Source organism: Theobroma cacao, chromosome 6 (assembly GCF_053813885.1).
Source record: "Theobroma cacao isolate CCN51 chromosome 6, ASM5381388v1, whole genome shotgun sequence".
NCBI lineage: Eukaryota > Viridiplantae > Streptophyta > Magnoliopsida > Malvales > Malvaceae > Theobroma > Theobroma cacao.
This window is the reverse complement of record NC_142644.1, coordinates 25455015-25480114: the sequence shown is the minus strand read 5'-3', so window position 1 is coordinate 25480114 and position 25100 is coordinate 25455015. Positions and strand designations below refer to the sequence as shown.

The 25100-nt window shown below is 35.2% G+C and overlaps 4 protein-coding genes and 1 long non-coding RNA gene across 9 annotated transcripts; 4 read left to right on the top strand and 1 right to left on the bottom strand.

Annotated features, from left to right (window-relative positions):
- The first annotated feature begins 516 nt into the window (after positions 1–516).
- Positions 517–2633, top strand: LOC18596207 (protein ELF4-LIKE 4-like). 2 transcript variants are annotated; one of them, XM_088807714.1, is made up of 2 exons: positions 517–1059; positions 1910–2633. In XM_088807714.1, exon 2 carries the CDS (start codon positions 1949–1951, stop codon positions 2291–2293), a length of 345 nt encoding a protein of 114 aa, XP_088663840.1. In that variant the 5' UTR covers positions 517–1059; positions 1910–1948; the 3' UTR covers positions 2294–2633. The 2 variants fall into 2 exon arrangements, with proteins under 2 accessions (XP_088663840.1, XP_017978871.2); XM_018123382.2 differs by lacking the exon at positions 517–1059 and adding an exon at positions 1224–1575.
- Positions 2634–6757: 4124 nt separating this feature from the next.
- Positions 6758–10071, bottom strand: LOC18596206 (NAD(P)-binding Rossmann-fold superfamily protein). 2 transcript variants are annotated; one of them, XM_007024540.3, is made up of 9 exons: positions 9810–10071; positions 9636–9722; positions 9498–9553; positions 9310–9405; positions 9106–9183; positions 8515–8577; positions 8247–8420; positions 7631–7726; positions 6758–7080 (listed from the first exon to the last, which is right to left on the bottom strand). In XM_007024540.3, the coding sequence occupies exons 1-9, from the start codon at positions 9988–9990 to the stop codon at positions 6997–6999; spliced, it is 915 nt and encodes a 304-aa protein (XP_007024602.2). In that variant the 5' UTR covers positions 9991–10071; the 3' UTR covers positions 6758–6996. The 2 variants fall into 2 exon arrangements, with proteins under 2 accessions (XP_007024602.2, XP_017979258.1); XM_018123769.2 differs by having other exon boundaries at positions 9636–10071.
- Positions 10072–10171: 100 nt separating this feature from the next.
- LOC108662617 (uncharacterized) lies at positions 10172–11509 on the top strand. 2 transcript variants are annotated; one of them, XR_016027143.1, is made up of 3 exons: positions 10172–10313; positions 10914–10993; positions 11128–11509. It is a non-coding gene; the product is annotated as an uncharacterized LOC108662617 (long non-coding RNA). The 2 variants fall into 2 exon arrangements; XR_016027142.1 differs by having other exon boundaries at positions 10217–10993.
- Positions 11510–12511: 1002 nt separating this feature from the next.
- Positions 12512–19395, top strand: TRFL6 (TRF-like 6). Of its 2 annotated transcripts, none has more exons than XM_018123330.2 (9): positions 12512–12832; positions 13428–13590; positions 14546–14717; positions 15352–15410; positions 16234–17217; positions 17444–17581; positions 18361–18636; positions 18772–18828; positions 19025–19395. In XM_018123330.2, the coding sequence occupies exons 2-9, from the start codon at positions 13462–13464 to the stop codon at positions 19187–19189; spliced, it is 1980 nt and encodes a 659-aa protein (XP_017978819.1). In that variant the 5' UTR covers positions 12512–12832; positions 13428–13461; the 3' UTR covers positions 19190–19395. The 2 variants fall into 2 exon arrangements, with proteins under 2 accessions (XP_017978819.1, XP_007024601.2); XM_007024539.3 differs by having other exon boundaries at positions 12514–12832; positions 16402–17217.
- Positions 19396–19758: 363 nt separating this feature from the next.
- On the top strand, positions 19759–25014 carry LOC18596204 (developmentally-regulated G protein 1). The gene is made up of 12 exons (XM_007024533.3): positions 19759–19918; positions 20477–20571; positions 20744–20811; positions 21268–21344; positions 21704–21884; positions 22216–22272; positions 23038–23112; positions 23358–23477; positions 23581–23751; positions 24086–24199; positions 24322–24492; positions 24645–25014. Exons 2-12 carry the CDS (start codon positions 20502–20504, stop codon positions 24738–24740), a joined length of 1200 nt encoding a protein of 399 aa, XP_007024595.2. The 5' UTR covers positions 19759–19918; positions 20477–20501; the 3' UTR covers positions 24741–25014.
- The last annotated feature ends 86 nt before the right edge of the window (positions 25015–25100 follow it).

The window sequence follows — 25100 nt, the reverse complement described above, 5'->3', positions numbered from 1 at the left end:
GTCTTCTCATTAGAGGAATCATGGGCCCAGTTCTCGCTGAACTTAACGGGCCTACATTTTTTCATAAATGAGCCCAGACGTGTTAACACACACAACTTTGGAATAATAAAAAAGGAATTATTATTATATTGTTGTTTTAATATCTTTAAATGTATTTACTCAAGTAGGTAATATTGTTATGGAAAATTGTTAAAATTGACGATATTTGTTGAACATTAGCTTTGATTAGACACAAAATATAATTATTTTTTTATTTTTAAATTGTTTTAAAATTATTTCATTATTAAATTACATCTACTTTAAAATAAAGTGCGACCAAAAAAATTAGAACAAATTAGCAAATTACGCATTGGTACATGACAGTGTCATCGTCACCCCGCAATAGCTTATCCAACGGCTAATCAACCCTCTGAAATCTAAGCGAACGGTGAAGATGTAGCCCAAAACAGCTCCAAGTATCCGCATACCCATGAAAACAAGTGTGGCCAAATTCGTAGGGTATAAAACCTCGGCATCCCAAAACAGAAGCAACACAACCAATGACCGGAAGCGAGCAAAAATTAAAAGTACTGCAGCAGGTGAAGTAAACGAGGAGGGAGGACTAGGTAAAGAAGAAAGAGAGCTAGAGGGGGAAAAAAAAAAAAAAGAAAGAGAGAAATATCTCTGCCTTTGCCTTGCTTGCCCTCTCTTAAAAAGTCTAGAGAGAGACAAAACACAGAGAGAAATCAACAACAACGTTATAGTTGCGTCTCTCTGTGCGTGTCAATCAAATCTTCCTTCTTATATTCTCTCTCTCTCTCTCTCTCTCTCTCTCTCTTTCTTTGTTGGTTTCATGATTTCAGGGCCTCTCTGTTGAATCTAATCTCTCTCTTTCTCAGCCATCTCCAGAAGCAATAGAAGATTCCATTCCAATCCTTTTAAAACTACTCATATCTTCTTCTTTTTCTTGAGGAAAAGTAAATTAAAATCAAAATCCCATAATTTTTTTCGGAGAAAGAGATTCCAATTCTGCTGCTTTTCCCCTTTGTCTTGTCCCTAGACATGTCTTGTTGTTTCAAGGTAAGAAATGGAAAATGCATATCAACCCAGATTTTGTTTTACTATATTTATTTTGTTTTGATGGTAATTAAGGTAATTAATCCCTTTTTTTGCTCATATACTATATCTTACCTGCTTTTAAGTTTTCATTTTTTGTTTCTTTTCGTTGTTTTGAGGGATATCTCTTTATAACTATATATTGGAAACAACAGCTATAAAAAAATTGCTTCCTAGTTCCTTCCCTTCCCTTTTCTACGCCAAGGTTTGGTTTTTCTTTTTCCTTTGTCTCATGTGTTATTTTAATAATATCTCTTTAGATTTAGGTGAATGATTTTGTGGGGGTCTCTTAAAATGAGAACTTGGGATTGTTTTTCTTTAGAAGATATTAGGAAAAAAGGTTGCTTTTATGGGCAAAGGAGTCTGCTTTTTTTTATGACACAAAACAATACCAGTGTCTGTTTTTATGCGCTTAATGCGTTGTCTTTTATGCATACACTCCCAGTCCTCTGCTTGGTTGCTCAGAAAAGGTGGAGAAAGGTAAAGGAAAATCTTTTAGCACTGATTTTAACCTAGCCAAACTGTTAAACTCTTTGACTTAACTAACTTTGGTGAGATTTTCGGCCTCCCATAATCCAAATTATAAAGTTAAGGGGTTGAAAATTTTTTTTATCTTTCTTTTGCATTCATATTCTTCAGCAACCAAATATGAGGCTAAATTGTTCCCTGCCTTTCCATCCATGTTGCATTTTTATTATTTCATTTTGTCTTTTAGGAGTAAACAGAGATCAGATAAAGCAATGATGAGTGCCATCAGAACTTTTATCCTTTTCTTTCTTTTTTCTAATTTGGATGTGCACTATTGTTGCTGCAGGAATAAGTCTGGTTTTGGTTGAAGTGAAGTAAGTTTGGAATGGAAGGCGACATATTTTCAGGATTTGGTAATGGAACTCAAGTAGATGGCAAGGTTTTGCAGACATTTCAAAAGAGTTTTGTGCAAGTTCAAGGCATCCTAGATCAAAATAGGCTGCTAATCAACGAGATTAACCAAAACCATGAGTCAAAGATCCCTGATAACTTGAGCCGGAACGTGGGATTAATTAGAGAGTTGAATAACAATATTAGAAGAGTAGTTGATCTCTATGCTGATCTCTCGAGCTCCTTCACCAGGTCAATGGAGGCTTCATCAGAAGGCGATTCAGCTGGGACATTCAAATCTGATGGAAAAGCTAGTCAGAAGAGAATTAGATCTGGGTAAATTTGATCAAGCTGAGCTTTTGGTATAAATTCTGTTCTCTTTCCCTGTGGAATAAGAAGAGTATTTTGATCCTGAAGTGAAAAAAAAATCTGTAACTCTTTCAATGAAAGTGTGAAATGCATCTGAGATTGTGAAGCTTCAGCATAATCCTCAGTCGTCACTTTTCCATTGAAATAACATCCTAGACATTTACCATTGTAATCATGTATAACTATGCTATTTTGTTGAAATCAAGCATTTTAATGCTTAACATCTGCAAACTGTGGCCAGGATTCTGTGAATTTGTTTTTGTTTTTGCTACATGTACCCCTTTTTAATAAATGAGTATAGGGTTATCTTATCTGTACGTAGTCTGCATCTTTAATTATTGTTTAATGGACCTAGCGTGAGTGCTTAACTGTCATTAAAAACAGTTTTGAAGCATTTTCAGTTCCACTGATGTTTAATTTTCATTAATTAAGAGAGTTGATCTGCCTTTGATGGGAACCTTCAACAACCCCACTTTTATTCTTTTCCCATGTTTGTCAAAAGAGATTCCTTATTGTGTCTTGTAGATTGCAGTGAAGGGTTGGTATATACTGTTTTTATAACCCCCCAGAGATTGCAGGTTCTTTAAGTTTAGAAGCTGCTGTTCATGATTCTCTGAGCTTTGTGTCTCAGTGGGGAACTGAGTAAAATACTAGTTGTAACATACAATTCTGCAATGATCTTGAGAATTATTTCCCTTTTTGGGCTGAAGATGCTGTGGGACAAATTGAAGAAAGCAGCTTTAGCTTGGAGTTTATTACAATTTTTTTTCTTTTTTGATTGAAACACCATAAGCTTAAACCTCAAATTGGAGATGATGACAGTCCTTTTTGACTACTATATTGTCCTAATCAATGGCAATCACTTGGAGCCTCTGGCATCCCTTATTTTGAGAAAAAGATGAGCTGAAAGTAAAATTAAGTGCTCATAATAAAGAAGATTCTACCCGAGGTAGTTTAAAAGAAAGCACCAGTGCTTATAAAGAAAGAGAATCACTTAATCAGACAACAAAGCCAGGGCCCGGTGATTACTTGATTTCCCTGTTTTTTCAAGGTTTGATGGCCTATTTTCCATTGCATTTCTGTGATGTCATCAGAGTTTCATTTCTCCCTCTCTCTATCTATCCACAAACACAGGCAAGTTGACAGCACAAACGTTTTTGATAGTGGACCCCTTTAACTTTTGTTTCATTTTCTTCTCTGTTTTTTCCCAGAGCCACTTATCACTTTTCTAGATTTGGGTGGAGGACCCCATGTGAATGTTTTGCCGTGAATAGCTAGTTTCTTGTTTAAATTTTGAACACTGCCGCCTGTCACCCAAAAAACACAAAGAAAGAAAGTGGGAAACAAGTTGCCTATCCAAAAAATTTTATGTGAACATTGTAGACATGGGTGTTACTCCAATTATTGGTAACAGCTCAAGTGATGTGAAATCTTTTGTAAATCAAAACAAAGGAGATAACCCCATTTCTGTTCTATGGTTAAAAGACTTTTAAGTTTTATCCTCGGATATTTGCTAGAGCTTTGTCCTTCCTGACAGCTTTTTCTACCCATATAAATATAATTGACCTCACATCCATTGTCCAGCCAATCAATCAAGGCAAATGTGAAAACCTTTTCTGGCAGCTGCAGGAAGTTCCACCAGTTTCAATATCTCATACTAAAGCAGATTGCATATGCTTTTGTTTAAGGTGATCATTAAAGATTAGATCAGTTAGGTTTTGACCATCAAACTTGGACATCGATTATGCTCTGTGACAGCTAGGACAAAATCAGACAGCACTGTCTGATACATGTGATCAGAATAGATAATCTACTACTACTAGCTATTCTTTATTAGCTCCTTGCACTTTCTTCATCTGGATTGGCATAACAATGATGCCTTCAGCCTTTGATTAATCAATTTTAAAAGGTGTTTGTAGCTAGTGGATCACAGATATATTAAACTTTGCTGCTTTCCTTCTTTTCTCATTTTTATAACATAAGATAACTTTCCTGCATTCTGGACAATAAATTAATACACCCGGAACCATATTAAAAAAACAAAAGATTAGGCTGATTAGCACCATCTGTCAGGCTCAGGCTAGTATTCCCTACACCCTATGGGTACTTATTCTCAACCTTGTTGGCTGCCATTTCTGATCAAACCTTATTTAAATCATTGCTTACACTTGATACTGGAAAAGCCCAATTGCAAATTCTTCGCCTCTCAGTGTGAATCACGTTTGTGAATTGCGAGGAATGACATGCCTTGGATTGTAGTGCATTAGGAAATTCATTTGACACTGTTGTTATGGCTGAGAAAAAAAAGGATTCATTTAGCTGACCTCAACAACATATCAATCAACTAACTATGAAATTCAAGTATTAGTTCTGCATAGGATTCACCTGCAGCAGAAACTCTTTTGTGGACTTAAAATCAATGGGGTCCCCTTATCAAAGTCAATCTTATGCTAAAACAGAAATAACGTGAATAAATATTCCAAAGATAACACACTTCTTTTTTTTTCTTTTTTTTTTTCCTTTTTCTTCTCTGCAATGTGGAAATGGAAAAGGCAATGACGCAAATCTGGGGAATCTAAAGGGCTTTTCAAAAGGATGGGGAGTGGAGAGAGAAGACTTGAAGATTTTTGGTTTTAAAAAGGCTGGGCATGCTCTCCACATGAAGTGGAGGAATCAGACAATAAAGAATGTAAGATTGTGTCCGTACTCCAACTATCCTTCCATACTTCCCTTCTCTTCCAATTTTTTTTTTTTTCCTTTCATTTATTAATTAGCTGATCATCTATCGTTGTCGTCAAGTTCAATTTCATCTATTACATTTAAGTAATTATTGTTCTAATTTATTTTTTTAATATTCTTTTACATGTACGACTATATATTTATTTCTGTTATTTTAAAGTTTATCAATTGAAAATTTTTTTATGTTTGATTATTTTTTTACAAATTATTTAAACAAAGAGAAAACAAATATAATGATAAAAAGGTTTCATACTTTTTTTTTTCATTTTTTTTCTACCTCTTTTCTCTCTTTCTTTCTTTTACCAAAATTTTAAAACATTTTAGTCACATTAAAAATCCAAAAATATGTATGCTTGTAAACATTTTTTTTCCAAAAATAATTTTAAATCATAATTTTTAAAAGTATTTATTTGAAAATATTTAGGAAAAAGGATAAAAAAAAAAAGGAATAGAGGAAACAAGGGAACATTACAAAGCAAAGGGTCCATCTAAAAAAATCATGTAAAGCTCAAAACATATGTTTTTTGTTTAATTTTAAAAGATACAAATTTGTTCATCAAAGTTTACTATTTGACATTTTTCTTAAAATTTTTTGTAAATTATATTATTTAAAAGAAATTATCTAAAATGAAGGAAACATAAAAGAAGTGAAAATGAAACATTTTTCCCTATTATTCTCCTTTTGTTTTCCCAAAAGAGCTCAAAATGATTTTGATCAATTAAAAGAACCCCAATCCATTGACTAAATATACATGCTTAATAAATTTTCTTAAGTTATTCTAAATCATGTTATTTTTATTTGAAGATATTTCAAAAGAAAATAAAAAAATAGATTTGGAGAATAAAGAATTAGAAAAGCTACAAAAACCAACACCTTTTTCTTTTTATTTTGTTTTGTTGCCCTTTTTTCAAATTGTTTTCTTTCTTTTTTATGTTGTTTTCTTCCCCTTTTTTCATTTTGTTCTCTTCTTTCCTTTTTCCATTGGTTTTCTTTTTGAGATTAAAAAAAACTAAAATACTGTCAGAATACCCTTAGAATCAATATATAATAGATTTATTACACAAAAGAGGATTTCTGTTCTTGAATGTAATTAAATTATATATTAATGGAGATGGTGGGAAGAAGAAGAAGAAGAAGAAGAAGAATAAGAAGGAGATCTTTATAAATTATGTATTCAAGCAAAAGATGCTCACCCCAACTTTGACCCAAAATTGTTACAACACTAAGAAAATTTCTATGGGCATTTAAGCATTATTGTGATCACACTGAAGCCCAAATCATGTCCATTGCACTCCAGCATCTTGCTTGCGATTCTTGTTTCCTACAACTAAGCAACTAACCATTGTTCTTCAATGGCATTTTTAATCATACAGCCAAGTCTCGCATATGGAGTATCTAATCCAAAAACATTCTCATGAGATCTTTATATATCTTTTTTGCTTGAATTATGTGAATTATTTGACGCTTTTTAATATTATAATAAAGATTCAAAGTTGTCTTAACATAACGATAAACAAAAGTTACGATAGTTTTTAAAATAATGATATTTTAATCATTAAATATAATATTTTTAATTAAAAGGTCTCGAATTTGATTTTCTAAAAGCAATGATGAACATTAAGTCACATTACTTTCATTTATGTTTTTATTTTCAAGCTAAAAATTGTATTAATAAAAAAAATGGAAAATATGATGTTGAACATGTAACCTGCTGTGAGCTTCATCATAGCTGCTTCAGGTCAAATCTTTCAGTTTGCCCTCAAAATCAGCATTCATACTAGTAAGAAAATACAACGCAAGAATTGCAGTAGACCAACCTCAATGTAAACTTTTGAAGTCCAAATGCAGGACAAACAAATTTACTATCCAACTTACTGAGCACAAGGTTTCAAAACAAACAAATGGGGTTCACTTTCTGTTTTGCTCGAGTATGATCATGGCAGCTGCTGCTCTGCTTTCTCCATTAATCTAGTCAAACACTCTTTCCAATCCAAAACCTTCTCTCCTCCATTGACGACCTGTGTTCGCACAGAAAATGATCGAAACAGAAGGATGGAAAGAAAAGGGCAAATGGCAAAGAGAAAATAAATAAGAAAAAGGTGGTTTAAAATAAGAATGTTTTGTTCCATTGCCTTTTGAACAGTTCCACTACACGTTGTACAGATATTCTTTGTTCCCACTTCAATTCAGACATCATTTTGTTGATGACTACCTTTTCATTGCAATGAGTAAATCGTTTTTGTTTTGTTTTTTTTTTTTTTGAAGGAATTTATAACTCAAGTACTTGAGAAAATCAAGCTGGAATCTCTGCATTTGAAAATGCAGCTTGTAGTTGAACGACAACGAATAAATTTGAGAGCACTAATTGCCCTAGTCTAAAATACCAAGATAGATAGTCCAAACTAGTCTACCTTTGATTCCTGATATAAAAGAATGACAGATATGACAGAGTTGTCCCAGAATTTTGACTACAAGTAGCAGTGGCATGAACTATTCAGTGAATGACTATATATTTTAGGGTTTTATTTTTTTTTCCCTTAGTAGATGTAGACATGCTTATTCACGGACCTCAAATGTGAATCTTGTTTGCGGGACAACTTCAAGTGCTTCCACACATATAGATGCACCATCCTCCATGCTAAGATTTCCATTTGCTGCACGACCCTGTAAATGATAGCGTTCATAGGAACTGTTAGTGCTTTTTGTCTGAGTGTATTACAATGGAAAGAGGTTCTGTTTATAACATTTCTATATATGCTCTCCAATTTATCAAACAGATTTATTCCAGTTTTGCTGATTTCAAAGAATCAAGGAACAAAACAGTAAGTGATTGACAAAGAGCATCTGAGAAACCTTCTAAAGGTTCTTTACTTTGCTTTTCCTTTTATGGTCCGTAATAAGAGTTAAATCCAGATGCCATAAAATATTACATTAAATAGTTTCGATTTGGATTGTCTAAGTTTCTTAGATTGACTTCTTCCCGGAACTAGTTACAAAGGAAAAAGGGCTTCAATATGTAGTCAACATTGTGAATATGCACGAGGAGTGAAACAAAAGGCCATGCTTTTCCAGTCACTGACTACTGCTGTATATCTTGCTCCAATTTCGAGTTAACAGCAAGAAGAAGACTAACGGGGTACCATAATGTAGCATGCTCGGTCTATTCAAAGACTAATGAAACTACCTCTTCAAAGTTGAAACCTTGTGTTGCTCCAGGAGTATTTTGTAACATTCCTGCTCTAATTATGGTGTATGGAATTCCTGAAGCCATCAGCACTGATTCATCTTTCTCAGCCCATTTTCTTGAATTGTTTGTCATGAGAGCTTGAATGCCACTGCTAGCTCTATAAATAGACAACTGCAACCTTTGTAAAACACAATAGTGTATAAACATTGTCTAGAGCCTTTTGTCTTGCCTCAGGATAAAGGGGCAGGGGGGGGAGAGGGAGTACCTGAGATAAGAGAACTATATGTTCAACACCTTTCAAGCTCTCAACACTAGATAGGAAACCTTCCTGCAAGACAAGAAAAAGGAAATTTAGTAAATGCTGATGGCAAGGGGAGCACCAATAGCAATGCTTCGAAGCATATTATAAATGGTAAAATGGATGCATGATGTACACTGTCAAAAAGAGTTTGTAATAATTCGTTTTGATTTCCTTTGGGAAATGATAGGAAAGATTTTAATTCTCTTTAAATTTCTTTTGAATACATCATGCAGGAAAGCACTAAGTGGGAAGCTAAATTTGGAACTTAGCAACAAGAATGACTATATTTGCCTACAATTTTCTGAATGGAGTCATGCACACAAGTATGCGCAATCTGCAAGTTTACCACCCATTTAGGTTCGCCCTGTCTCTCTGTCTAATTAAAAATTAGTACCTATTCAATTCAGACCACTCCGTTCTCCTGTCTTCAGACTAGTAATACTAATGCCTATGTAGCTTTCAGCATACTACTGGAAAGAATGGAGAAACTGGCTATTAATACACCAATATTTTGATTAGGAGCAATGTATTGGTCAGGATCAGAGATGCACATACATTTGGGCATATGATTGCACGAACTCCTCGAAGAGCTTTCTTTACAAATATCTTGTTACTTGTATCTCCAGAAATTGACTGCCGAAACAACAGAAAAACATTCCATAAGATAAAAAAGAAACACAAGATACCATCGTTAAGAAAATAAACTGACAGGAATCATATATGGAGCAAGTTCACTGAAGTATATCCTTATCAACTCACTTGAACATAAGTTCCAAAGGCTTCACTAGCTGTACGCTTGTCCTTCACAATTGCTTTCACTCGAGTTCGTTTGACAATCAACGATAATATCACCATCTACATAAAATAGTTACAACAAGCTCAAAATGCATCAACCGTCGGGAAGTACTTAAAAGGCTATAAGAAATATATGGAAGGAAACTTAATACCTGCCCAATGTCACTATCCCCATCTGTTACTAAAACTGCATCCCTGACTTCATCCTCTGGAAATTCGAGAGAATATAGTTCATCATCAAATTCTTTCTCTTACAACTAAAACCTTTCCAGGTTCCAATAACAACTTACCTGGATAATCCTCCTCCTCGTCGACAACCGATCCATCTTTTGGTAATAGTTCAGGTGCCCCATACCATTTCCTTAACTTGGGACCCCCTATAAACCAATGCAACCACACAAAAAAACAAAATTGTAGAAGTGTTATCCAATCTAAGCACATAGGAAAACAAAGAAACACTAAACCTTCAATATAATCGAGGATTTGATCCACAAATCCGATTTTCTTCTTGGCGGAGCAATGAGTAAGAGCTGGCTTCTCGATGTTTACGAAGAAAGAAGAATTCAGGGTTCTCCTAGGATTGTGGGAAGGGAAAAGTAGATAAGTTTGGCTAAGGAGAGTTGAGTAAGACAGGTTACCCGCCATTTTCCTTGATCGTTTCTGTCTGGTTTTTTTTTTTCTTCCTTGTCCAACCGTTTCCCTTCCCGCGACTACGGATAACTTTTACCCGTCGACTGCTGAAATTCCTTATCTACCCCTGGTGGGGCCAAACTTTTTACATAAGACCCCACATGACCTGATTTTAATCAGAAGCGTTGGATTCTCGAATCGAGATTCTTGCCGTCCGATTTTCCCCAATAAAAGTATCATAACTTTTTTCAGACTTCCATTTTCTAGGGGTTGTTTATCCGGCCATCTGCTCTTCTTTGATCCATCATCTAGGCCACCCAGACCAGCTAAAATGAAAGGTAAAAAGTTTGAACTTAAACCCATGTTTATAATGTTAGTAGTTCCCAGGGAATTTCCCCACATATTAATTTATGCTTGACGAAATGTTGCTGTAAGTGGAATTTTAGTAGTTTCTTTCCTCGTTAGCATCGGAATTACTCCTCCCTTTCCCAATAATGGTGGGTTAAGAGGATCCTCAATGATGCTTATATGAAATTGGAGTTTTGTTAGTCTCTCTGAACTACTCATTCAAGTTCTTGGAGTTCGGGAACTCCTACACCTTCATTATCTCTTTGTCTTTCTTTATACAGGCGCGTACGTACACGCATATTAGTAAATAAAGGCACATGAATATGATATTAGTGCAAAACATTTCTAAAAGAAGTAAGAAGCGAGCATGTCATATTGAAGTTTTCAATTGGAACCTTAGAAATTTAGGGCATGTTATTTATAGTAGTATCTTTTTTGAATGACCTGTTTTCTGTTCTTGTCCTTGGATTTATTATGGAGAGTAGGGCAAAGGAATATGAGGTATGAACAGACATTGAATTCATCACTTGGCCTTACTGCTCTTATTATGCCTTCTTGAAAAGAACTTCTTCTTCTGTAACATGATGCAGGTTATTGTAAGAGGAAATTAACTTAGGACCCAGCGTCCTTGAAGCATGAACTCTTGAGGATGGTTGCACGATTTCATCTGGTCGTCGTCTTCCTGTTAATATAAGGACCAGTTTTGCTCTTTTCTTCAATGAACGTTTTGTTCAATTTTACAACTTTTTATATTGCTTTTCTTTTAATTGGTTTCTTACTTTATTTCTTATGTTATCTTTGTAGGGTGTTCTTGGTATCTCGGTGAAGATCATATATACTTGATTATTGGGATGATGGGATCCCAAGAGTAAGCAAGTACCTACTACATTGCTACCAGATTATATCATCGTCCACCTGCTCAAGGGGGAAGAAGATTGCCCCATGTGACTCACATAGGGGTTAGCAGCAGCTTAAGTTGTAGGTTTTTTTAGGTTAGCGAGGACAAAGGAAACATAGATGCAGGATGGTGGTATTTTCCTCTAGAATCCGAAAGGGTGTTGAGGCCGGCCCCTCAAGTTATAGTGGCATTGCTCGATGAATAGATGTAAAGAGTGTACTGTCGGTCTTTTGTTCAATAATTAAAGTTCTTTGATTGAAATGTTTACTTGAAGAATTTGGAGTTTCATTTTATGTTGTACCTATCCTGTTTTGATCTATAAGTGCCCTTTTTTGGCTCCTTAGCTGAACCAACTGCGTACATTAGCAAGCTAGTGACAATTGTTTTGTAAAGAAATGAGATCCACCCAAGCTGCAAATAATGACAATTTTACGGTGCCTTTCTTTGTTCATTTTCGAAACCATCACGACCTCCAGTTGCAGTTGCAGCCAAAGCCCCGACGTTCCCGACGTTCTAGACTCCAGCATTATTGTCAGGCAGCTTGAATTCAAACCAGTTTTAACTGTTGAGCGTTGAAATGGAATCCAAAGGCCATGAAACCAAAAACCTTCGCACTCACAGCAGAACACAGATATGAAACCTGACAAATATTGGGCTGAACGCAGGTGGAATGAGATGGGACTTTATGGAGACGCTTGTTGGGTTCGATGTGGGCTTCCCATGGCGACCTCACTTAGTTTTCCCCAACATCAAACCTTTCTTGGGCAGGAAGAGAACAAACTCCACAAGAAATTGCTTTGGCCTTTATGCATTTACATTAAAAAAAAAAATTAAAGTAACAAACTGTGTTCATCAGAAAACTGTTTTCAGTTTTTAGCTTTTATATATATATATATATATATATATAAATATTATATAAAAGCTGCAAAGTTTCAGATACCGAAAGTCAAAGTTTCATATTAGAACTTTTGAAAGGGTTATGAGAAATAAAATATAAAATAGTGCCAACACATGAAAATAAAATAGTCTTAATTATTTACTAAAACAATACCAATTTTAAATTATTTTTCAAAAAAGGAAATTATTACTTTATTTTAACACCGATCGCTTTCTAATAAAGATCCCAACGCCCATACAATCTAAAACGTTTTTTTTTTCTTTGTTTTAAACAAATAAATAAAGAAGAAAGAAAAGCAGAAAACGCTTGTGAAGCGAACCGAACAAAAAGTATCCTGCAAACTGTACATAAAAAGGCAATGGCCTCCCCGAAAACTATCCCGGACTCTACGCCATTTTATAAAATACAATTGACAGAAAATTTGGAATCCGGAACTGTATGACAGTAAACACAGCGTACTGTAAAAGCGAGCCAAGAAAGAAGGCACTCACTCGCTTGATAAAAAGAAAAGAAAAAACGCACGAGTTTAGTACTCAAAAAAAAAAAAAATCCTTATCTTATCGCCAAGTTTCTCTCTCATTTCCTTAATTCGTTTTATCAGCTCAGTTTTCACACTTCTAACTCCTTCGAAATCGGTCGCTTTTCAGTTCTTTTTTGTTTTGGTTATCGTCTGGAGGGACTGAGTCAACTCGGTCAGCAATCACAGTCCTATGGTGAGTGAAAATCCTTCAATTTTTTCTTTAAAATTTCATTCATTTCCCTTTCTTTCAAGTTGAAATGCAATTTATTTGATTATTTGTAGAAATATGTGAAGTTTTTGTGTTATTTCTTTTTCTTCGTTTATGTATGGAAATATAACTTGTTAGAAAACGAGCTTATTTTAGGTAGGTTGTTAGAATTTGAGAATTAGGGTTTCAATTCATGGAATATGGGAATTTTGGTGCATGAAAGGAGCTTTTAAAGTTAATTTTGAATAAAAGTAGCAATTTTAATGTAGTTGTTGGGTTTAATTACGTTTTACTTTGAAAGATATTGGATTAGATTGTAATGTTCTAGGCGTGTGTTAAAATTGGGACTATTTTGAGTGAATTTAGTACTAAACTCAAGAAATTAGGTTATTTGATTGTTGAGCGAGTATAATTTAAATGACAGAATGAATCATTGTATTAATATTGCAAGTGCAAAAATTTGAATTCTTTTTTCTTTGTTTTCTTGTGTTCCTGTGCATGAATAAAGTTTTTCTTGTTGAGATGGAAAAGCGAATTGATGTGTCTATCCACTTGGCTATTTTTTGGTTTTGTTTTCCAGTTTTTGTATTTGAGCTGCATGTCGTGGATTTTCCATGGAAACAGTGGTTTTAGTTGAGGGGAGTAATGAAGGGAAATTTGAAGAGACCGGCCTTGAGAAAAATAACTCTGCCTTATCTTCACCAAAGCATGTTGCTGATCCGGTTGTTTACAAGCTTGTTCGGGTACCTCTTTCAATATATGTTATTCTAATTGTTCTATTCTACTGATATGTGAGGAACTTTTGCCTTCTTCACCTGTCTTTGGTGAAAGAATGTTGACTCAGATTTGCTTTAGTTTAAAATTTGAGCTACATTAATGTAAAGAATTAGTGAGGAGGTCATTTGACTGTGTGTCAGATAAAAGATTCTAAAAGTCTTTTGAAGTATAGGGTTTTCTACAGAACATGTCTTTTGGTTCTAGGTGTGGGCCAAATTAGCTGGTTTGAGTAAGACAAATTGATGTGGTTAATGTACACCACCATTTCATTTAGAAAACAATAACATGACTGTAATCTAAAGAAATATTTAAATTTTGGTTGAATTACAAGGTTAGATCACCTGGAGTGGAGGTTGGATTCAGTTAAAAACGATGTGGTCATATCAAAATATTGTTTAAAAGTTAAATCTATTTATGATCGGCGTAGAATCTATAGTTTCTAGAAAGGTAATACCATATTTTGGAATGTAATGTTCATTTTTGTTCTTTAGCTGTTAATCAGGTTTGAGCTTTGCTTAGTAAAACTAGTTAAAGTCAGGGAAGGATTTGGCCTGCCTTGATTAGCTTCAATCTCTTTCTTGAAGTGTGCTTGGTTACCAAGTTTGTTTAATAAGGAGTGATGCTTTTACATATCGGAATGAGGAGGAATATATCTTTTGAAAAATTTTAGCCCCTTTTGGTGATTTTCAAAATGTTAACAACACATAGTGGGCTTCACTCAGCACAGACACACAACTGCTTAAGTTTTGCCAAAAGTGTGGAAACACAAGAGCTTTTATTTATTGACACATAATAGGTGATCAGTGGTGAATCAATAATAATTTCTAACTTCCTAGTTTAATTCTATGCAAAAATGCGCACATGTAGCCTCAGGTTTGATTTATTCTTATTTGCAATCTTAAATTGAATTATGCCATATAGGTTGAGGGGGATGGGAGATTAGTGCCCGCAACAGATGATGAACTTATGGAGGTTGAGGGTTTGCTGGAAAATGAGAAGCGTGAAATCCATATTGTTGCAGACACTGGGCAGGCTTTAGGTTGCACTTCTAATGAAGTGTCATCCTCTGGCATTCAGTTGGAAAGTTCAGAAGGTACAGTTTTCTTAGTAACTATATCATGAAACATTTTAAACACCTACTAGAATAGGATAAGAAAGTGTATCGCCCGCTGAGTGTAACCGCAGAATTGGGCTTTCTTAATTTACTGCGCTTGTGATTTTAATTTTGTTTTTATCTGCTCAGGTGGTCTGGACTGATTGGTTTGCATGCTTCTTGTGTATTTCTGTTCCGTTTCCTAGATATTTCCATTTTTATCAACTTTTACATATGCACGTTACACCTTTCCTTGATATACATCAATCAATTAAAATGTGCCAAATATCAATTAGGTATAGTCTGAGTAGTGAAGACTTGTACAAGAGACACTCCTTAGAGGAAAGCAAAGCTCATGGAAATGGCTAAACTAAAAGCAGACAACAATTAGATCCATAAAATTGTCATCTAGGCATTAAAACTTGAGCAATACAGTTTCGGAAAAGGCTTACTTGAAAATCTAGCTTTGTATTTGAAGATGCAGTGGGTAGCTTTGTTCAAATTATTGATTTCTAATGTTGCATCCTGGTCTTGCCATGTCTACTTTATCTCATGGGATGATCATTGTCATGTCCTTATTGTGTTGTGATATTTTTATATATCTTAACCTTTCTGAATGTTTAATATGTATCAGGTTTGTCACAATCTGAGAACACAGAAGCTGATGCTGAAAAGTTAAGTGCACGCCTTGAGGTATTTCCAGCTTTCACTGCCCTTGGATTTTTAAGTTTCTTTAAATGGATTAGTGGATGCTTTTCATGTTTGCATCTAACACATTGCTTAGGGCTTGATCTTCTCTGACTTTTCTCTTGAAGACACTTTGTCAAGCTTTATTTTTGAGTTTGGTGTTTATGTTGATATTTACTTATATGGGTTTTGACACTCTAGGAGGGCCTTAATTCTTAATTTTTGGCAATTTTACTCCAGTTTTAGTGGAAACTATCTTCTTGGAATTCGCAGAACTTGTGTCTGGTGAGGATGACTGTCTACTTGTTTAAGTTACATCCATGCTAACATTTCTCCATTATTTTTTGTTCTTCATCGTCCCGTGAACTATCGGTTGTTTTCTTCTTTTTTGTGAAAAAGGTGAAGAAATCGAACCTATTTTTAGTTTTCTTGCTGTTATATTTAAATCAAGTCAGCTGAGATAGGGGATAAAGAACTTACATATACTCATGTCACATATAAGAATCTCTTTCAAAATTTAATGTTGATTTAGCAACTACATGCTAGCTAATTTGCATGGGTGTGCACTTCCTACCTGACAATTCTTATTTAAAGAAAACAATACTAACCATATTTTTTTGGTGTGGGGGGATGATTTCTACTCTACTCTTTCCTTCTTTAAATTCATATTCTGCATAATTTTTTTAGGTTCTTTTCTCTCTGTGGTTTTGTTCTTTCATTGTTTTTTCTTTCCCCTGCTTGTACATATACAAGCACATGGTTTGAACCTAAAGTATTTATTGTGTTATTAATTGTCTTGGATCCCTTTTGGTCTTAATATCTCCTATAGTACATCGAGGAAATGTTGCACAAGGTCAAACACGAAGAGAGGCTCCGCTTATCATGTCGATCTCCTGATCATTCTTCTGCTTATATGAATGTAGACAGCCACTGTTCTGAACAGCATGATAAATTGCTTGGTATTGATCAGAAGCTCCAATCTCAAATTCCTTTGCAGGAAACGGTCCTCTCTGGGACACAATGCATGAGTGACAATCATGTTACCCAATCTGGGAGTGTTGGGGAGCGCTCAAAACCTCTAGATGAGCTGATAGAAGGTGGATCATCAACTTCTGCAGGCTGTATTAGTTCAAAACCTGATTTTTCCAAGTTGAAGGGGGAAATATGCTTGGATAATTTATCAATTAAAGAACTTCATGAAGTTTTTAAGGCAACATTTGGGCGAGACACTACTGTCAAGGACAAGCAGTGGCTTAAAAGAAGGATTGCCATGGGATTGACTAATTCTTGTGATGTTTCTACTACAACTTTTGTAATCAAAGACAATAAATTGGTGAAAAAGGTTAAAGAAGATAGTTGTAACAATGTGGATGGGGCTACTAGCGAAGACCACCCAGTAGTTGGAGTTGAAAACCATGAAGATTTGCTTAATAGCCTTAGTAGTCAAATAGATGAGCATCAAACAACTTCTGGGATGAGATTGGGAAGTAACAGCCATGAAAACACTTATAGTGAAGATCTCGCTGCGGAGCAGAGAGCTGCAAAGAGAGTTCGGAAGCCAACAAGGAGATATATTGAAGAACTTTCTAAAGAAGAGTCCAAAGAGTACAGTGGCAGGTTAATTCCTTCAGCTAAAAATATAGGGATTAGACCCATGGCTTTAAAATCTCATGCTAGACCTGCTAGAAATGGCTCCTTGGATGGGAGAACTATTATCACGAGGTTGGATTCCCTTGGAGGATCTGGGATTCAGGTTCCATGTGTTTATCGGGTTCGAAGAAGCCGGCCAAGGAAGAATGTTATGGCTCTTTTGGTATGTGAAAAAGATAAAATAATTCTTATCGATCTCAGCAATATTAGTTTGGCTTTGAATATCTAGTTCTGTGAATTGAATGTTCTGTTACTTCTTGCTTTGACCAATATTTTCTGGAGTAGTGTGTTTACTCATGCTTTATTAGGAATCTATCTCGTATTTCTTAGTGGTATCTTGTGGACAGTTGAGGTTATGGTACTGATGCAACTTGAATTGCCTTCTGCAGAAATTCCATCCCAGTGGCATGGGCATGACAACAACGTTTGTAAAGAAGGGTCTTGATGTACACAGTTCTCAAATGGACAATGGTAGTGGGAACAAAGTTTTGGAAGCCAGATCTACTCCTGAGCAAACTCTGCAACAGGTAAAAAGAGCAAATGATATCTATGATGTGAACTATGTTTTTCCTGTTTAGAGACAAGCTATAAGCCTATAAATTAACCCACATCCTTTTCTGACCAAAGAAAAAAAGAGAAATAAAAAAGACACTTCATGCTTGGCAACAAAGGTGCACGTATATTATCTATAAAACTGATCTTTCATATTTATGGCTAAATAGATTGTGGCCAAACTGCTAGCTTGTCTGTCTGTAGTCAATTTCTTTTTATTTTTTGTTTTTTAATTTCTGTTGCCAGGGTGGTCTCCTTCCTTTTGAGGCCTAGAGCTCTTAATCTTTTGTGGTCTCTATTCTGTGTCCATTGCTTTTGTGATGGTAACATGCAAAAATAATACTCATGAAGTCTTAAACAGTCTCTATTTGGGCTTGAAAGTACTGAGATGGGAGTATATGTGTCCATCACTATCAGTGTTAGATAGTATCCGTAGGAGAGGTACATGAGGAGAGAGCAGAAAAGCATTTGTTTTGCGTCTTTAGCTTTTTATGTAGGAGTGCCTGATACCTGGCAAATTTTAGAGTTTTGAAGGTGAATAGCAAGTGTAATACTAGACAGTAACTCAAGAGTGGCAGGAATGATGATTGCTATTTTCATAGTAGTAGAAGTGCTGTTGTTCATTTTTCACATCCTTGTGGAATATGACATAGTAAGAATTGCTATTTGAAATAATATTATGTTAAGTCTGTACTTTTTAGCTGATTGTAAGTGGACTGTATTTGCTTATTTGCTGTTCTGTTTCTATGAACAGGTTGTAGCTGAACCAAAGAAAGAGAAGCCAGCAGCTGAGCTGGGGCAACACATGGGGCTAAAACATGTAAATCTATCTGGAGATAGTTCAGATGATAATGTTGTTACTGTACCAACAGCAAAGGGTGGAACTAGAAGGAAACATCATCGAGCCTGGACTCTCTCGGAGGTCATGAAGCTAGTTGACGGTGTTGCTAAGTATGGAGCTGGCAGATGGTCTGAGATCAAAAGGCTTGCCTTTGCATCCTATTCATATAGAACCTCTGTTGATCTTAAGGTATGCATATGGGTATTGTAGTCAGAAAATAAATGATTCTGAAAGGAATAAAATTTTGCCATAATGATTTAATAAAAAAAATTGGATTATGACTGGGAAAAATATTTTTTTTTTCTGATAAATGTTATTTTTCAGGACAAATGGAGGAATCTGCTGAAAGCAAGCTTTGCCCAGACACCTGTGGACAAAGGGGTGAGATATCAAGTTTTGTTTCTAATTTTTTCTTGCTCAATGGTGTTACTGAATAATAATGGTACAACAAATTGCAGCCGAATCATAATCATCCTCTCTCACATCCTCCAATACAGAATAGCTTCTCTGCATGTTTTTATTGCATCCTCTCTTGAAAGGGGAGACATTTATGGTTTCATTGTGGTTAATAATGTAGGTAAATTCACGGAAACATCCTTCGATGCCCATTCCTGCACCAATTTTGTTACGTGTGAGAGAGCTTGCTGAGATACAGTCACAGGTTCCACCAAATCTTAGTGCGAGCAAGCTGGCTGCATGTGGTGGCAGAAGTGTAAATGAAACAAGATCAGGATACTTGTAACATTGTAAATAATAGATTTTAGTTGTCTAAACTAGAAATAAGATGCTCTAATTCTCTATACTATCTAGCAGAAGTGTTTTTCGTAAAATTGATGATTTTGGGATGGATGGGTAGATGTGGAGTTTGTTTAACATATGCTGTGCTAACTAGGCATTCTTGGTTCTTGAACCAGAATGGCCTTTCAATACAACTTATGGAATTGAAAACTGCATGTACCAAATGGCTGAAGATCGACCAGGGGTCCTTTGCTGCTGTTGGTTGTTGCTAGGTTTCAGGGAATGAGTTAACGACTTTGAATGCTGCAAGTGTGCAATGACTAAACTGATTGGGACGAGTCCTTTCACCGAGAAGAAAAAAATTCAGATTCGACTCTAGGGGGTGTTTTAAGTATTTTCCCCCAATCTCTGTCCTAATCTTTACCCCCTTTTCAGCTCTAAGTAAAACAGACTGACTATGATAACAGCTATAATGTATGAACCATCTTCGAACTCGTCATTCGTAAATAGTCTCACTGCATAACTGATTGATCAGGCCCTGCTTTAAGGGGCCTGACCGGTCTAAACCCAAAAAACAATGTGCTTCGTACCATAATTGGGCTTTCAAAAGTAAGTCCCATCATTTTTTTTTCTTCGGGACTTCTGAGCCCTACCAGTATCCGGTTCTACTTGCTCCCTTCTTCTCTCTCTCTTCCTCTTTTCTGCTCTGGAGATCGCCTTTCACTCCGTTCCGGTGAGTTATTCATAGCAAATTTCTCTCTCTTTATTTCTTTCTTGCAATCGATTCTGTACATTTATGAAGTTACTATCACTTATATATATATATATAATAATTTTCCTTTTATCGGATATATATAATTTTCCTTTTATCGGATATATATAATTTTCGTTTCTAAATTCGTTTTGCTTTTTGGCAACTATTTCCAATACCCATTTGTTTTTATCGGATATTATCAATTTTTCTTTCATGATTTATTTTATGTACTTATTGAGTGATTGAAGTAAAGGAAGAGGAATCGAATTACTTAAACATTCACAAAGGTTTTTTTACTCCCTGTTCCCATCACTTCTCATCATCCAAACGCGGCATGCATTGAGTTTTATCCCAAATAATGCTTCTTTCGTCTAGTGGTATAATTGGGTTCTCGTCAAAGTGTGGCTTGTCTTTGAATATGTAATGGCTTTTGCACGATCATGTAGGATTTACCTCTTTTTGCATTTTTATATTTTATATACATCTATAATTGCATCTTTTAGAAGCTAACCCTGTGCCCGTGTTTCTTATTTCTAGTGGTAGCACTTGAAATCAGGAAAAAATGGGGATTATTGAGAGGATTAAAGAAATTGAAGCCGAGATGGCTCGAACCCAGAAAAATAAGGCCACAGGTATATATTTGTATGTCTTGACATGCATATGTACTTTTAATACATGAACTGATGCTTCTTTTCCCTTCACTTCAAGGCCATTTTTATTTTTTGGTATTTGATAATTATTAATCCTATTGAAAACATTGACTGGGTTAATTAATGTTTTTTTATCTTTTCACTGAATATGCAGAGTACCATCTTGGTCAGCTGAAGGCAAAGATTGCAAAGCTGAGGACACAATTACTAGAGCCACCAAAAGTATGAATGTTTCTTATCTAATATGAATGGATTCTGAAATTTTTGCATATCATGAATGCATGTTTAATTTTTCTCTGAATTCTACGTTGCCACATTTTAATGTACTTGTTCATGCTGATAATTTTACATCTTTACATCTTTTTAACACTTCGTAAATCTTATAATGGGCTTTTAGTTTCCTATTATTTTAATTTTTTTTGATTTTCCACTTTCTAGGTGGGATGGTCTCTTTTTGACTACAGCTTTATCCATATCTAACTGCTCAAATGAGTTAATTTTTCTTCTTGTGTGGCTAGATGTTTAATTATTTTAAGAGTTTTGTTTAATTAACCTGTCTGTTTGACTGGCTGGTAATCTATTATAGATTGCACTAGTTTTTTTTTTTTTTTACATTTTCCATGCAATTTTCTTCCTCTTTGTCATTTTTTGAAAATTCTTTTTGAATTTGTGAATCAGGGTTCTAGCGGAGGTGGAGAAGGTTTTGAAGTTACAAAATTTGGTCATGGACGCGTTGCACTAATAGGATTTCCAAGGTCTGTACCTTTATCTCTTGATTGCATGTGTCTTAATTTTTTATAAAGAAATTAAGAGTTTTTGCATTGAAAAAAGTAGAAGTCCTGTATTGTAGTAAGATGATTTTGATTTATCACACTTAAGATAAATCTAGTGATGATATTACTCAATTACTGCCAGTACACTTATTCTGCCATCCCTCTCTAGCCTGCTTGCTCAATCTATTTGTGCGAATATGTAGGAAAATACATATTGTGCTTGCAGTTTAGTACGAACATGCATTTGTGCACATGTATATTTGCTGACATGCATTTGTACCCTCTGTGGACATATGTGCTTTTGAGAGGAAGCTAACTATTGCATTGTATTGCGACTGCAGTGTGGGGAAATCAACCCTTTTAACAATGTTAACAGGAACTCATTCAGAAGCTGCATCTTATGAGTTCACAACGCTTACTTGCATTCCTGGTATCATTCATTACAATGATACTAAGATTCAGCTGCTTGATCTTCCTGGAATTATTGAAGGTGCTTCTGAAGGCAAGGGACGTGGGAGGCAGGTAATAATTTGCAGCTTCTAGTTTTCCCTGGTGATGCATGTTGTCATCTCTTGGTATATAAACTATCATTGTCAAATGGGGGAAATCCTGGTAAAATTTTTATTGAATGTTGTTGGATAGAATGATTAACATGCTTTTTGGAAGGTATTATGTTGAAGTTGGCGGGGGTGGTATATGACCTACATTCAAAATTCCTACTAAGAAAAAAATAATGTTATGTCTGTTTTTTTTTACTTAATGTTCCATTCTATGATATGTTCTATCCATTCTTATGTCAGTTTGGTTGAGTAGTTTTCTGATTCGATAAATTTATGGATCTCTCATTTCTCAGGTTATCGCTGTTGCGAAGTCGTCAGATCTTGTGCTGATGGTTCTTGATGCCTCTAAAGTAAGTATCTATATCGTAATGCTAGTTTTTGTTGTGTTACTGGTGGTTTTGCTTAATATGGTAAAATTTTTCATAGGATGCTTTAAAATGATAGTGTTACGTAGGAATTTAATAGAGCAATGTTTAATACTGTTCTGAATTCTGATGTTAGTGTAAGGCTTGGTTGGAAAAATTTAGAAGCAATAGTTGATAAGCATGGAAGGAAATTAGGCTCTCTCCTTTTCCTTTAATTTACGACAAAACATGCTGGCTGGTATTGCACATCTAAGATTGTGTAATTGTAAGATGCAAAATAGTTTTTGTTGATTGGAACCTTCCCAATACCTCCATGTGTTTGCTTGTCATGATGTGCACTCTTTCTTCTGGATTGTTGTTGGAAGAGGTTTGAAGTTCTCCAGAAATCATTAATTGTCCAGAATCATTCTTTCTTTTTCTCTTGTTTTTAATGCTGATTTCACTCTCCCATTTTTCTCTAACTAGGCTTCAACCCATGCTGTTGTAGTTGTGCATACTTCAAGCTTTCTAGTTTCTACAAGTGGTTTAAACTGTTGACAGACGCACAAGTCGTTTTAATGTTACATTTATTTTTTACTATAGTTTGTCAGTGTTGTCACTACTTGTGTCTGTTTCCTGAATCCTGAACATTCATTGTTGTTGGCTTCCTTTACCATAAAACTTTTAGGAGTTATGTTATTTTGCTGTTGTAATTTCCCCAGTTTTTATCGACTCTTCTCTTGTGTCTGTAATCTGCTTCTGAAACCTCAGAGTGAGGGTCATCGCCAGATATTAACCAAGGAACTGGAAGCTGTGGGTTTGCGTTTGAACAAGAGACCACCTCAAGTAAGTTTATCCCTCACAGTTGTCTATGTGGCATTCATATTGTTAATAATATATTATGTGCATCAGGTTTTAAAGTATTGTATTGTTGTTTGGCAAAAGAAAAAAGAATAATTTTCACATTACAAATGGTTTAGCATTGACTAGTTCAAATTATATGGAAATTCTAATGAGTTATTTTTTCCAATATCTTACAGTATGTATTGCTCTGGTCTGCTTCATTTTGGATTTCTTTATTTCATTTGCAGATATATTTCAAAAAGAAAAAAACTGGAGGCATCTCTTTTAACAGCACTTTGCCTTTAACTCATGTGGATGAGAAACTTTGTTATCAGATTCTACATGAATATAAAATTCACAATGCAGAGGTATGCAGTCTTGTACTGATTAAATTTCACATTTGATTGAATTCAGTCGTTCTTACAAATGGTGTTTTGTTATACTGAGGTATTCCTGATGGGTTCTTTTTAGGTGCTCTTTCGTGAGGATGCCACAGTGGATGATCTTATAGATGTCATTGAAGGAAACCGCAAATACATTAAGTGTGTATATGTTTACAACAAGATAGATGTGATTGGTATTGATGATGTGGATAAGTTAGCCCGGCAGCCAAATTCTGTTGTCATAACCTGCAACTTGAAGGCATGTTCTTCTATCCTTGGTTTAAATGTGAATGGCAGTTGGGAGTATACTGTTGGTTTAAAAATGCAACTCGTATCTTCTACTTCCATGTTCAGAAACTGTTGGCGTGTTATCTCATTTATTAGCTTTTGGCTAGTCATTAGTAATCATGTATTTTATGAGATCTGATGTTTACTACATTTTTCTGGAAAATGAACACCAACATGCTATCGATTATACATCAAGAACACAATTCTAGACGGAAGTAGTTGGAGAAAAATATTGCTTATCAGTTTTATATTTGGTGCATGTGGTTTGAGAAAAATGTTGACCTATATGCTTGTTCCTTATGCAGCTGAACTTAGATAGACTACTTTCAAAGATGTGGGAAGAGATGGGACTTGTGAGAGTATATACAAAACCACAAGGCCAGCAACCTGATTTCTCTGATCCTGTTGTTCTCTCTGCTGTATGCCACATATCTTCTTATCATTGCATTTACTCTATATGGTATATGCTGTTACATCTAGGCAGGAAGTTCTCCTACTGTTTGTTCCTTTCTCTTAATCCATTTTTCTTTGTATGAGATAGGATAGAGGTGGCTGTACAGTTGAAGACTTCTGTAATCACATACATAGGAATTTGCTAAAGGATGTCAAATATGTTCTAGTCTGGGGCACAAGTGCAAGGCACTACCCTCAACATTGTGGTCTTTCGCAGTCTCTGCAGGATGAAGATGTTGTTCAGATTGTAAAGAAAAAGGTATTTGAATCTGTGAACTCATTTCATGGTAATCTAGTTCATTCTGCATGGCTTCTTAATACTGGTTTTCCAACAATCCAAGAACTTGCTTGGCTGTTTATGTAATTGTTATTGAAAAGTAAATTGAAGAAAAAGGGATTTGGATATTCCAGGAAAAAGAGGAAGGAGGGAGAGGCCGCTTCAAATCACATTCAACTGCTCCAGCTCGAATATCTGATAGAGAGAAAAAGGCTCCCTTGAAGACCTAACCATGCCCATATTCCCTACTCTGGAAAAAAAGTTGTAGGCTGCAAGTACCAGAGTCATCCTTTTGTTGTATTATGAGTAATTTTGTCAAGCAGTATTATCGAGTTGATTTGTTCTCTATTCCATTCCTCCCTCCTCTTTTGTTTTTTTTGTTAATTCTATTACCATTACCAGCTGTATTTCAATATATATGTGATTGCAAATTTTGATCGTTGACACTATGATCCCCGCACTCTGGAAATGTCATTTCCTTGATGCATTATGATTACCTCTCAACCAATATGAATATTCCTCTTCCAGTTATGATATCCATTTATTTGACAATTTTGGAGTCGCTTTTCTGTGTACTCCTTGAAAAATGT